This window comes from Solanum lycopersicum, chromosome 3 (genome assembly GCF_036512215.1).
Source record: "Solanum lycopersicum chromosome 3, SLM_r2.1".
In the NCBI taxonomy this organism is placed as follows: Eukaryota; Viridiplantae; Streptophyta; class Magnoliopsida; order Solanales; family Solanaceae; genus Solanum; species Solanum lycopersicum.
In genome coordinates, this window is record NC_090802.1 from 6,339,122 (window position 1) to 6,354,338 (window position 15,217).

The window sequence follows — 15,217 nt, forward strand, 5'->3', positions numbered from 1 at the left end:
ATTAAAGGGTTTATGTATTTTAAAATTTTAATTTGTTAATAATTGTGATTTAATTTATAGTTCTTTTTACAGATTATTTCAAATATTATATGTTACTTTATTTATTTTCAATTTATGTAACACTGATAATTTTTAAATATTTTTTATTATCAATTATAATAATATCTATGTTTTGAGTGAGTGACTTACAATTTGTTGGCAATACTCAACGCAATTACTATAAAATATATGGATTCCAAAATTAATAATGTAATCAAGTAATCCTTTTTTGAATCAATTTCCAACTTCCTATCAATAACAGATAAATATATAGGATAGACATGCACACATACTTCACAAGCAATACATTAATCCGAATTCGGAGCTTAAAGGGTGAAAAATGTTAACAAAAATTCTAAAACGGTACATGAAATTTCTTTTTAACCAAAACGACAAAATTGCTCACGAAGTAGCGATTTTATCCGCTGGAAAAAGTAAAATCGCTCCCAAAGGAGCAATTTCTAATTTTTATTTTATTTTTTTTAAATATGTCGCTGAGCGACTTAAGTTTAATTATTATTTTTTAAATTATTTTTTGCTTCTTTTTTTTTTTAAAAAAAAAGTTTAAATCTTTTTTTTAAAAATCAAATCGCTAAAAAAGATTTTGATTTAAAATCGCAGCCTTGATAGCAAGTTGATTTTAAAAAATAAAGAAAAAATTTAATTAAAAATCGATGCGATTTGATTTTAAAATAAAAATAAAAATTAATTCAAACCTTTCTTTTTTTTTAAAAAAGCAAAAAATAATTTTAAAAAAATTTGAACTTAAGCCGCTGCTGCCTCAGCAGCAAAATATTGAAAATATTTATTTTAAAAAAATATTTTGAAAATTACTCCTTTAAAAATATTATAAAAAATAATAATTAGCAAATCGCTATTATAGCAGCGATTTTATTTTTTCCGACGAATAAAGTCGCTACTTAGTGAGCGATTTTACCGTTTTGATTTTAAAATAATTTCATATATCAGTCTAAATTTAAAAAACAAAACAACAAAATATGGATTTAGCTTAATTCGAACATTGCGAATGGTATCTTAGGCTTGTATCAGCGGCAAAATACAATTTTATGATTTTCATGGGTACATCATACACTATTAATTATGTTTAGTTCTTGTTAATTTTCCAAAATATATATATATATAAATTAAAAAAATTAAATTAATGAGTGCAGATGCATCCCGAATTTTACATATCATGAGTAAATAACGGTAAAAAGAAGTTTTACTTCTAGTAAACTCTTTCCAATTTTTATTACTTTTTATTTGTTGGCGAGGGATTTGTGATCGCTATCCTTTAGATATATATACGTACTATGAATTTTGTTTTAATATCGTAATCTACCTATCACAATAAAAAGATAAATATATTTTGATCCTATCTGATTCTCCTTTAGATCGCGTACAATATTTGTTTTCACGTTTTCATAATTTATAATATGGTCCCAAAATTATAATATGGTCCCGTTGAAGATGAATCAATAATAAAGATAATAAGAACTTTTCCTATCTAGCTAAACAACAAAGAAGGAAGGAGATTGATAAAGAAAAAGGAATAAGCAAGTTTGCTTTAAAATCACCTTTTTTTTGGTCATTTAGTGGTTATTAAGATACTTGAAAATTACATAAAATTTGAGTTTAAATTTTAAATTAATCTATAATTTGATTGATAACATTATTTATTAAATCATTATGAAAAAAAGGGTGAAAATCAATCGGTAAAATTGATCGATGATTAAATGTATTTTTTTTTAAAAAAATGTTTGGAAGAATTAAACATTATTTTATGAACTATTAACATGTCATTAATTTTGTAGTATTAAATATGTTACGTGAAAACTTAAAATTAAAAAGTTATTAAAAAAAGAAATATATTATTTTTTAAACGTAAACAAAGAATCCTATTTCAATCCGTGCTGGACTGATCGACATACTAATAATGAAGTCTTCAGTCAATTGACGAAATGCATTGCATCAACCTAGGAGCATTGGTCGATCTGATACAACAATACATATTTCTATACCCATTCCAATCTTTTCTAACTTCGTTAACTCCTCATTTTCAACCCGTATCTTGTTCGTTCTGGAACTACGTCTTCTTATTCCATCTTTTTATAATATATTGTTATACTGAAAGTCTATCAGAAATAATCTTTCTACTCTACAAAAATAGAAATACGATCTCTATGATCCTATATATCTTTCAAAATATCACTTGTAAAATTACGTCGAGAATGTTATTGTTGTATATATTTGACCAAGAACTCAAGAATTATTTATTATTGAATTCTAAACTTTAAATTCTTAATCATCTATATTGGCATAGATCACTAATACTAAATATCAAATAAGGAATGAAAAAAGAAATTCATGCCTTTGTGACTGAATATCTACATGTATTTATCATTTTTTGATCAATTAGCAATTATATATAAAAGTCCATTATAAAAACTCATAAATTTTAAATTTTAAATTCGTGTATATATGAAGCTTCACAAAGTGAAAACTATACACTGAATAGGAAATTAAAAAAGAAAATCAGGTCTTACAACTAGAATATGTACATGTCCTTATCATTCTTTGATCAATTGGAGGTTGTGTATTATTTTAAATTGTTATAGTATAAGAATCTATAAAATTATAAGTATATTTTTTTGTAAATTTTAAACTCATCTTTATATGAAATTTTATAAAGTGAAAATTATACGTCGAATAGGAAAGTGAAAAAAGAAAATCAGGTCTTACAACTAGAATATGTACATGTCCCTATCATTCTTTGATCAATTGGAAGTTGTGCATTATTTTAAAATGTTATAATTATTAGTATATTTTTTATTAAAAGTCGTAAAATAAATATTGAACATCGAATAAAATCGAAAAAAAAGTATTTACGTCAATCTAGGTATTGAGAGTGTTGATTGGTATAATTTTGACCTCATCTTGCTACACTACTGATGTTTCCAAGAAGCACCATAGCAATAAAATAATACACAACTTTCGAGTGATCAAAGAATTATATCATTAGCTCACTTTTTAAAATATTTAATTTTTAAAATACGTTACTTATTATTAATATTTAAATAATAATAAATAAAATATTATATGATAATTTGAACTCTAAATTAATTATATGAGTTTATTTAGGATTCTTTTTGGTTATCAAAGATGAGCAGATTTTTTCCAGTGTTTTCTTGTCTTCATTAGTATATCCAGAGAGATTAACTTGTTCATATCCCATGCGTTTTTATCTGATGTTCGATATTTGTACAATTAAAAATTGATAAAAATTTAAATAACTCATGCCAAGAAATTTATATAGGGAACAATGTACACCTTAATAAAAGCGATTTTATATCTAAATATCAGAACTCAAAAAGTTCACATTGGGTGTAAAATAAGGAATATTTTTTCTAAAAAAAAAAATTTGATTTTTTTAAAAAGATGATGAAGTTGAACATTTATCTACCGATATCTCTGTTACATTAGGCTTTATATAAATGTGATAAGTGAATAAAATATTTTATTGTGAATTTATATGCTAAAATAGACTATAAATATGAGAATTTATAAATTTCTAATTCTGATTCTACCTTTGATTGTTGTGAATCCTTCAGTATTACTCGAATTTGTTGTTATGGCCACAAAAACTCGTAAGTCGTCTAATAAGACACTCATTTCCTAGGGACTATGAAGATATTTAATTAAACTTATAAAATGATCATTAGACTAAATAATAAACGTGATTCAATATCATCTATTCTTTTGAAAAATATTTATGCATTATAAAAATTATACTTTTATTTATTCATACATTTAACAACCTAATAAACTAGTGATAGTAAAACTACTCCACCGGTGCAAATTGACTTGAGGAAGTGAAATTGATTTTTCAAATGATCACTTAATTAATATGGTAATTATTATTTCACAAAATCATTTTGTTTATAAAAAAAATTAAAATAGAAAAAATATAATTTTATGAGATAATATTTATTAGTCGAGTAAAATTATCTAAAAATCTAACTTATTACAATTATTTATTGATCTTCTCACTAATTACCATATTTGTTGTCCTCTATATTCATGATTTAATATCCTCAATCCTAATCATTGAACTAATAAATCAACATACCAACAAGATATTATAATATGTTTAAAAGGAAAAAGGAATTTAATTCAAACATTTTTAAATTTTTTTCGGGTGGAAAGAATAATATTATATAGTATCGAAATTAAGTTATAATGTTACTTAATTTTCTGCTTAGTTAGTAAGTTTGGAATAATTTATTTCAGAACTAATAAGTAGTGCTAGATAAGTTATTCATCTCCTTTGGTGGTATCATAATTTTGAGATAAATTAGGTAACTGAAATAAACATTATTTTAAAATCTATTTATACATCTTTTATATTCATGTATTATTTTTAATATCAGATAAAATAACATTCACAATCTTCCCTGCTCTTTATTTTTCTATAATAATTCTTCATATTTTTCTATTAAAAAGTATATTATATATAAATATATTTTTATTTATGAATTTATTTGACTAATTTTTTATGTTTAAGTATATTTTGATTTGTGATCAATTCTTTTTTACTTTAACAAACTTAAAATGTTAGTTCTATTTTTAAGGTATATAACAAGAAAATTTATATTTGAATACATATAGACAGATATAGTATTATCATGAAAATATACATACAAAAATATTTAATATAATTAAGATAAAATTTTTATTTTTAGGATTGAATAACTAAAACTTGTAAAGAAAATACAAAAATTAAATAAAATGAAAGATATTTTTATAAACAAATAACTCGTTCTTAAATATTTAGTTTGAGTACAACAAAAAAAATAAATTAATTAGAAATAATCTCATCACGACTATTCTAACATAACTATCCCATTATAAATGATCTCATCATAACTTATATTCAAATCAAACCTCTTAAAAATCTTACTCCAATTAAGAATCGACTGGAAACCATCTTTCAATCTTCAAAATGTAAAACACATTATCTTATTTCAGACTTCATTTATAAAATTTTATTATTATTATTTTTGTAATAGAAAGAATCTCAGTACTCAAAAGAAGTTTGAAGAAAAGACTCTTTCTATATGTCAGTGTAAAATAGTTACTCATTCTTTTTAGATTTTAGGGATAATTGATAACAAAGAATTTCTTGGAAATTTTATATTAGACATATAGGGACATTCTGAAATATTATTCGAGTACTACTTGTTGGATACATGTTTTTTTTTTCTTGTGGACCTTACTATATACTTAATTATAGTGACGGAGCTAGAAACTATATGAAGGATGTTCAAAAATTATATAATATTTTTTTTTAAAAAAAAAGTGTGAAAAATTAAAATTGCTATTAGTAAGATTCAAACACGTGATCGTTGCCTCATTCATGGTGTCTGAAGTCACTAGACTACAACTTGTTGTATTAAGAGTGTCCAGAATATGTTATTAATCATGTACCATTTACTTGTATATACGATATTTTCTTTAGCAAAGGTTGTCCAATTGGACACCCTGACAACCACTTCGCTCCGCCCCTACTTTATAGTTAAGTCCAACTTACCAAATTTCACATAAAATAAAAGCTTAATATACCAGACTCTCGATTAAGCAATAAAATGGCAAAAGAGAAGGTTTTACAAGTTCTTTCTTAGCAAAGAAATGGCTCTAGGCCCCTTTGGAAACATAAAAGCAAGTTGGTAGTTATAGTATATACAATTTGGAACCAAGGACTGGCTAGCAACAGAATTTTTGTGAAGAAGAGGAGGTAACACAATCACCCCACCCCCCCACCCCCCACCCCCCCAAAAAAAAACACCAAAGTGCAACTAGCAAATGTTACAACAACGATAAATTAAGAGTAATTTCATATATGTAAATATTAAATAAATAATTCTCAAGAGATTAAGCTTTCTATATTTGTGATCGTATTTATTTGTTTTTGATTGTTATTTAATTTTTATTATCATATCGTTAAATATATCATTATCAATAACAAACATCTCAGTGAGATTCCACAAGTAAGATCTAAAGAAGGTAGAGCGTACATAAACCTTATCACTACATCGTTAGGAATAAAGGAACCTTTTATTTTACGTGAAACGATAAATTTTCAGTGATCTCTTTGTTATCTTAGTTGTTTCTTTACATATTATTTAATAATTCTATTACATCTTTTACTCTACCTTTTTCGTACTATATTTTTCTTGTTTATTATCCTTCAAATTATTGATGTGTGATATATATATCGATAAAAAATTAACAACATATATTATCTGACCATTATATTTATTAAAATAACATAGTACTATAAAAATACAATAGAAAGAACATTATGGAAATATATAAAAATAATCCCATCCAAATCGAATGTTGGGCATCACAAATAATTGATATACTTGAAATACTTATTAGTAATTTAATTATATTTCACATTTACTTTCAACATGACTCCGTGGCCCAATGGATAAGGCGCTGGTCTACGAAACCAGAGATTCTGGGTTCGATCCCCAGCGGAGTCGTGTTTTATGTTTTTTTTTTTTTTTTTTTTTTTTAAATTTGATTTTCTTAAAGGCGAAATAGTCCAGTAAACCCTTATACTTATATGTATTTATATTGTGAACCCTTCTACTTAACTATTTACCAAGTAGACCCTTAAACTCAATCAAACGAATATTTTCAAACCCCCCTTATCATGTGTGTAGTTCACTCGCCTTGAATAGATGACATGTTAAATCCACGTCACATAAATTAACTACATGTCATAATCATCTTTATTATTTATTTTTAAAAAATTATTAAACAAAAGTTTTTTATTAAATTAAATTTTCAATTTTGTTAAATTTTGGGACTTCACACTTCGCTTCAATGTAACATCTAAATCTGTAGTCGCCGCCACCGCTTTTCATGCTGGCAAGACCTGCAGATCTCCATCTCCATTGCAAACCTCACTATTTTCCTTTCCTCTTTCTTCTACCTCCACAAAATTAGTAATCCTAAGCTGAAACACCACCGGCGACATCTGCGAGCCACCAGAGGCCGCCTCTTTTCTCCATTGCAAACCTCACTATTTTCCTTTCCTCTTTCTTCTACCTCCACAAAATTAGTAATCCTAAGCTGAAACACCACCGGCGACATCTGCGAGCCACCAGAGGCCGCCTCTTTTCTCCATTGCAAACCTCACTATTTTCCTTTCCTCTTTCTTCTACCTCCACAAAATTAGTAATCCTAAGCTGAAACACCACCGGCGACATCTGCGAGCCACCAGAGGCCGCCTCTTTTCTCCACTGCAAACCTCACTATTTTCCTTTCCTCTTTCTTCTACCTCCACAAAATTAGTAATCCTAAGCTGAAACAGCACCGGCGACATCTGCGAGCCACCAGAGGCCGCCTCTTTTCTCCATCCTATCAGTCGTACGAATAACTCCCTTGCTGCCTCTTGTTCTGGTGAAAAAGGATCAGTGTCGTGTCTCTCTCTTACTCCATTTTGAATCAGTAGATTCCGATGAATACCACCATGAAATTAACGTCGCTTTCTTTTTTCCGTAATAATAACTTGAAATGTGTCAAAAAAAAGATGTCAATATCATGATAAAGGTGATAATAAGTGTATAGAAGAAGGAAAAAGGGGTTGGACAAGAATGAGGATGGCGGCTGAAGTTGAAGGAAGAAGAATACCTTTTTTTTTTTTTAAAAATTAATTTTTTAATTTTAGTTTTTAGTTTTTTTATAATTGAAAATTTTATTTTAAAATATTTTTTAAATTTAAATATGAAGTGCAGTGTGTGGCCATACTCTTTTGCCAACTCAACCATCTTAATGTCATAAAAGTCTGGTCAATGGTCAGAAGGTTAAATATATTGTATCTTTATTGACTTTAATGGTTTAGTTGATAAATTGTTAAGCAGAAGGGTTCACAAAACAAGCGCATACAAGTACAAGGGTCCACCAGACCATTTCACCTTTCTTAAAATTGATTTGAAATTACTCCAATCAATATTATATGACGTCCTGATACTCAAGTGTGAGGTTTAATTAGTTCCGTAAGAGTTACGTCCTACACATGTCCAACGTTCTGTATCTAGCAAAACGTCTTGAGACTCAAGTGTGAGGTTTACGTCTTAAGCACTCGACTGTACGTCCTAAACATGTCCATATACACAAATTATGTTTCAAATTCTTTAATTAACACTATTAACTCTCATAATTCTTGAATATATCAATGATATACTTAATAATTTATGAGCAATTTACAAAACTAATTATATATATGGAGTTATTAAAGTTCAATAACTATAACAATGTTATTTATATATACATATGTAAAAAAAAAAACTAAAATTTATGTCTTTTTCTAGCCATATTTTTGTATATATTTTTATTTTTCTATTTATACCCTCGTACAGTTTTATTAAAATGAACTAAATAAGGTAAATGTATTAATTGTATAGTTAGCATATGAATACTTTGAATTTTGGCCAAATCCATTGGTGTACCCCCTAAAATTGACATCAATTTTCACATAGACACCTCAATTAAACGATGTTTATTCAAGACACTTAAAGTAAGATCCAATTATGTTATTTTGACATTTTTTTTACTGAATTGACATTATGTGTTTAACACTTACTTTGAGCGCGTGGAAGATATAATTTTTACACTTTTTAATTTCTTTTTCTTCCTTCTCTCTCCTTTCCACATTTCCTCCACCATATACCACCACCTTACCACCATTGTATATTCAACTTTCTCCTCTCTTTTGTCATTTTTTTGTGTGGAAAATTAAATTAATTATATATATAAAAAAATAATTTAAGAAAGGACCAAAAAATATGTCTAGAGCATAAATCTTCTTCATGATATCAAATTTTTCTATCAATTTTTTTTTTCATAGTTTCATTGTCGGAAAGCTAACCTAATCCTTCAAATGTTTGTTGGTCTATTTTCATCATTCTCTATTTGAGTTGATTTTTTTTTTCAGATTCAGTTTTTGAAATACTAATTTTCCTTCTCAAAACTTTTAAATTTTTCTATTTTGATGAACCCATTTCAAATAAATTCATAAATAGATATGATTTTATCATGAATAATTTTTTTTTGGGGGGGGGGGGTAATTGTATGATAGTTAGATTATGAGTAATAGAATGATATTTGGATTATGGATATTTGCTTATGACCCAAATTAGTTATATAAATTTGAAGAAAAAGATGATAGTAGTGATAATCTTCAAACTTGAAGAAAAAAACATCAAAGTAATAGCTGTTAGAGGAGGAGGAGATGCGGAAATGGTGAAGGATGAAAATGGTGGAGGAGAAAACTAAAGGTGCTGTAGATTTTTTTTCCTTTTTTGTTTTTATGAAAAGGTAATTTTTAAAGTAATTAATTAATTAAATAGTTTTAAAATGAGTTATTCATAGTATATTATTTTATTAATTTTTAAATATATAAATATATGCCACATGTCATTATTTAATTCGTTACTTTGACACGTCATCAGCGAGTGTAATACACACATCTTATATATTTTGCTGGTTGTAAAAAGCGTGTCGACATGACACAATGTCTCCATACTTGAGGTGTTTAAAATGAATAAGACCTAATTGAGATGTCCAAGTGAAAATTGATGTCAACTTTAAGTGGCTACCGATGAGTTATACCTTAAATTTATACTGATATCTCCATTTATAAAACTTATATATATATATATATATAAATATAAATTCTACTTATACATAAATATAGTTTTTTCCATATAGGTTGGGGTGGGGGTTGAGAGAGTAGAAGAGGGAAAAAGGGGTGGTGGATCTTTGATAAATATGTAGGATTGAAATACATGGGCTGATTATAAGGTGGTTGATTAGTTGTTTGCTTGAAGATATTAAATCATATTTCGTTTAGAGTATAATATTTGTGAAATTACAAAATATCAATATTTATGTCCCTTTTATTAGATTCTCTTTGATATGCAAATTCCAAAATCTACTAAGCTATTTACATCTCCAAACTAAAAAAGTTTAGTAAATATCTAGACTTAAATATGCATATAAGTGTGATATAACTAGAAATTCCTTCGAAATATGTAACACTCATTTAATTAAGCTAATAATATTTAGATGAAATCAACTAATCTTTCATCAAAAACACAATCTTCCTTTGAAGATTTTATATGTTATTCACATTCTTTTAAAATATCGATAGTTATTAATGGTTTGCTATGAAGCATAATTATGCAAATTTTACTATATCATATAAATATAAATTTTTTATTTATTATACGTGAAAGTTGTCCATTTAAAAAAGAGATTTAATAAAGTAAAGAAATAAAATATGTTGGGAAAAGAGGGAAGGGAAACAAATTTCTTCCGCACATTGAACAATTCGTCGTCGGTGATTTTCCCGTCGTGATCCTCGTCGGAGAAATCAAACTCATCTCTCATCTTCCGCCGCCGGCGACGGCGGCAGCTTCTCAAACGCCGAGCTGATAGTTTCAACATCAGTTTTTCTTTACTCGGAGGCGATTTACAGCAGAGCGAACGTCAAATTTTAAACTGAAAATGCTCAGAAGAACTACACTGTACTTTACTTCCAAGATTACACTTTTCTCACTTCCAAAACTCCACCTTTCAACCCTTTCTCCTTCATCTTCACCCTTTTACCAAAACCCCACAAAAATCCTCTCTCAATCAGATATCAAAAACCTCGTTCTCTCCCAGTATCACCATGGCAAGTTTCACAATCTCCTCCAAAACGTCGTCGCTTTACCCTCTTTCCTTCTCACAGCTTGCCACAATCTCAAACCAAATGACAAGAATACCCTCACTCTTGATTTTGTCTCAACTCATTTTTTCTCACTTCAAGAGCTCTCTTATCACCTCTCTACGAATCAATTTGATGTCAAAGTTTGTGGCTTTACTATCCCTCCATCTTCAGTTAAAGGTAAACCACTTGTGCTTCCTAATTTGAAGCTTAAAGTAGTTATTGAAGCTATAAGAATGGTTCTTGAATCTATATATAATGATAGATTTGTGACATTTTGTTATGGTGGACGTGTTAATATGGGAAGACATACCGCTATTCGTTACCTTAAGAACTCTGTTGAGAACCCAAGTTGGTGGTTTACTGTTTGTTTGAATACTGCAAAATTTGAAAATAAGCATGTTGATAGGTTGTGTAGGGTTATGGAAGAGAAAATTAGTGATGAGGCATTGATTGGTTTAATAGAAGTGCTGTTTGAGTCTGAAATAGTGAATATTCAATTGGGTGGTTGTTGTTTAGGTAGAGGGCTTCCTCAAGAATGTGGATTGAGTTCAATTTTGATTAACATTTACTTTAATAGTTTCGATAAGGAGATTCAAGAACTAAGGCTTAAAACGAGTCGGGAGAATCCGAGAGTTGATGCTAATGACTTTGCTGAGGGATATCAGGGGAATGCTTTCTATAAGCCGTTGAAGATATATGCAGTTAGGTGTTTGGATGAGATATTGGTTATCACGTCGGGGACAAAGATGATGACTTTGGATTTGAAGAGTAGGCTTGTGCAGATTCTTGAGAGAGATATGGAATTCGGTATTGATAAGGTTAAGACTGTTATTCATAGTGCTACTTCTGAGAAGATTGAATTTTTGGGGATGGAGCTTCAGGCGGTTAAGCCGTCTGTCTTGCACCCACCAATGTCACAAAAGGCGATCAGGGCGAGGAAGAAGTACCTCCGGCAGAAAGAAGTTAGAGCTTTGGAGTTAAGAAATGCTAAAGAGAGTAACAGAAAGAAATTGGGAATGAAGATATTCAGTCATGTATTTAAGAAAATGAAGCGGGCCAATGGTTTCAAAACTGATTTCCAGATTGAGAGTGAAGTCAACCAAATCTTTGATTCTTGGGCTGAAGAGGTAATGCAAGACTTTTTGGAATCTGTCGATGATCGTTGGGAATGGCACCGGATGCTCTCATCTGGTGACTTCCTTTCTTTGAAAAGGATCAGAGATCAACTGCCCCGTGAACTTGTAGATGCTTATGACAACTTTCAAGAGCAAGTTGACAGGTACATAAATCCCATCAAAGCAAAAAGGATGTTAGAGGAACAAGCAAAGATAGCAGAGGAAGAAGAGGAGCGGAAATACTCTGATCAGACTGTGGCAGATCTGACAAAGTTATGCATAAAAGTTGAGGCGCCCTTAGAAATTGTTAAGAAGGCAGTCAAACTGATTGGATTTACAAATCATATGGGCCGTCCTAGGCCGATTAGTTTACTTATGGTTCTTGAAGATGCTGATATCATCAAGTGGTATGCTGGTATTGGGAGAAGGTGGCTTGATTTCTTTTGCTGCTGCCACAACTTCAGAAAGTTGAAGATTATAGTATCTTATCATTTAAGATTCTCGTGCATCTTGACTTTAGCAGAGAAGCATGAATCCTCAAAGAAGGAAGCAATCAGACATTACACCAAGGATCTGAAAGTTTCTAATGTTGATGGGGTCGAAAAAATGTATTTTCCCACAGAAAGGGAAGTCAAAATGATGGGAGATAACGTTCTCATTGATCCAAATCCCGTGGATGGTTCTCTAGGGATGACGTTGATTAGATTAGCTTCTGATGAGCCCTCTTACTGTTGTGCTGCTCATTTTTGTGACAGAAGAGATACTATTGTCTACCGAATTAGATTACTTCAGAATGTTCTTAATTTGGATCCTTGGGTTCCAGGAATGGGTGCTATACATGAGAATTTGAATAAGAGATGCATCCCTTTATGCTCTGACCATATTAGTGAATTGTACTTAGGTAGACTAACTTTGCAAGACACTGATTTTGCTTCTCTTTTGCATGTGGATTAGTTGATGTATTGTCAGAATGAACATCAAGAATGCTATATATTACTAAGGATCATTTCTCAAGTCAACAAGTAATACAAACATCTCATCATTCCATAAACTTCATGTTGAGAGATCAAAGTACCAAACAAACTTGTTCAGTCTCCAGCAGTATTGCCATGTTCCATTTTGAGTGAAAGCATTCGGATAGGCGATGCCAGCCAAGGTCTGCATGCATCATCCGAGACCGAGCTTAACCTGAGTCTTATGAGTGATAGCTTCTATTACTACTCAAAAGCTCTAGTTTTTATTGTAAAATATATATATATATATATAGTCAAACACCTTTATTTTTCAAAAAAATAAGCACTTTCTGCATAAAATAAATATTTTTGAGTAATATGTTTAAGGAATTATAGTATTTCTCTAAATTAACTCCAATATTAATATAAAGAAACTAAAAAAAAAGAAGTTATTTATTACTGAGAAAATTATGTGTATGAAAAATATATGTGCATTATACATTTGTTGGCTATATTTAGTGTTACAATAAGCTAATTACTTGGGATTTACTTGGACATTTCTAATTAGAAAAAACAACTTTAGGGAAGTAACTAAATATAAGGACAATGGAGGAAAAAAATATATTTGTATGATTTTTGTGGTTGCTTGAGTCAATAAAGTTCAATCATCGTTTGAATCACCGACAAGGGTTGTCGTAGGATGAATAGAATCGCTTCAAATTTAACCACATGTCTCGGATCGAAATTTTTGATATGAATCAATCGGGATCCAATGGAAAAATCAAATTTTAGATGAAAAACCTAAAAAGAAGAAGGAATTGTCGTTGGAGTCACCGATAAAAATTGTGGTAGGATGGATTGGGTTGCTTCAATCGTAACCAGAGGTCTCGAGCTGAGAGCTTAGATATGAAAAATGTTATGTTATAAAATACATTCCCTCCCCTTATATAGGCCTTATTACACAATGCGAATCCATATTAACCGAAACGCAATATTAAAATAAAACTAAAAAAAAATCATCATTGAATAATAGATCAAAAATAATGTTTCACTTTTAAATAGCAAGATGACTCCGTGGCCCAATGGATAAGGCGCTGGTCTACGAAACCAGAGATTCTGGGTTCGATCCCCAGTGGAGTCGTTTGATATATTTTTTTAAGTTAATTTTTTTTAAAGTACCATAAATTTAATTGAGCCACTTTCGGTTTGGGTTTTTAATTAAAAAAAATCTAAACTAATTATGTCGATTTATTTAATCTAAAAATCAAATCATATAAGATCAATTTTTTTGGTTTCGACTTTAGTCAGTTCTTTCGTGGGTTTTCGGCTGTTCAGTTTTTTCAATTTTTTACAACTATACCGTATTTGAAAAAGCGATCAAATATTTTCACTTACCTTTGTGATTAACTAAACTTAAAAATGCTAAGTGAATAGAAATTTCCGAAAAAATTGTAAAATTCACGTGAATACAAAATATATTTTTTGAAATATTAACGTTCATTATATTAAATTAATAAGATTAAAGGCTAGAGACAAACTGAATACAAAAAATACTTATAAAGTAAATTGTTGACTTTGATTTGAAAAACTATAACAATATAATTGTATCTTCGGATATTAATACAAAATAAAATATTTACAATTTTATTCAAATTTAAAATAAAATAAATAATCATTGAAAACTTTGATATATTTTTTTAAGTTAATTTTTTTTAAAGTACCATAAATTTAATTGAGCCACTTTCGGTTTGGTTTTTTAATTAAAAAAAATCTAAACTAATTATGTCGGTTTATTAAATCTAAAAACCAAATCAAACCATATAAAGTCGATTTTTTTGGTTTTGGCTTTAGTCAGTTCTTTCGGGATTTTTTCGGCTTTTCAATTTTTTCAATTTTTTACAATTATACGGTATTTGAAAAAGCGATCAAATATTTTTTCACTTACCTTTGTGATTAACTAAACTTAAAAAATGTTAAGTGAATAGAAATTTTCGAAAAAATTGTAAAATTCACATGAGTACAAAATATTTTTTTTGAAATATTAACGTTCATTATGTTAAATTAATAAGATTAAAGGCTAGAGGTAAATGAATACAAGAAATACTTATAAAGTAAATTGTTGACTTCAATTTGAAAAACTATAACAATATAATTGTATCTTCGGATATTAATACAAAATAAAATATTTTGCAATTTTGTCCAAATTTAAAATAAAATATATAATCATTGAAAACTTTGATATATTTTTTTAAGTTATTTTTTTTAAAAGTACCATAAATTTAATTGAGCCACTTTTGGTATTTGAAAAAGCAATCAAATATATT

At 28.7% G+C, this 15,217-nt stretch overlaps 1 protein-coding gene and 2 non-coding genes across 3 annotated transcripts; all 3 read left to right on the forward strand.

Moving 5' to 3' along the window:
• Positions 1–6,514: 6,514 nt before the first annotated feature.
• TRNAR-ACG (transfer RNA arginine (anticodon ACG)) lies at positions 6,515–6,587 on the forward strand. Its single transcript has one exon. It is a non-coding gene; the product is annotated as a tRNA-Arg (tRNA).
• A 2,587-nt stretch (positions 6,588–9,174) lies between these two features.
• Positions 9,175–12,954, forward strand: LOC101246113 (nuclear intron maturase 3, mitochondrial). Its single transcript, XM_004234487.5, has one exon. The coding sequence runs from the start codon at positions 10,621–10,623 to the stop codon at positions 12,892–12,894; it is 2,274 nt and encodes a 757-aa protein (XP_004234535.1). The 5' UTR covers positions 9,175–10,620; the 3' UTR covers positions 12,895–12,954.
• Positions 12,955–13,961: 1,007 nt separating this feature from the next.
• On the forward strand, positions 13,962–14,034 carry TRNAR-ACG (transfer RNA arginine (anticodon ACG)). The gene has a single exon. It is a non-coding gene; the product is annotated as a tRNA-Arg (tRNA).
• The last annotated feature ends 1,183 nt before the right edge of the window (positions 14,035–15,217 follow it).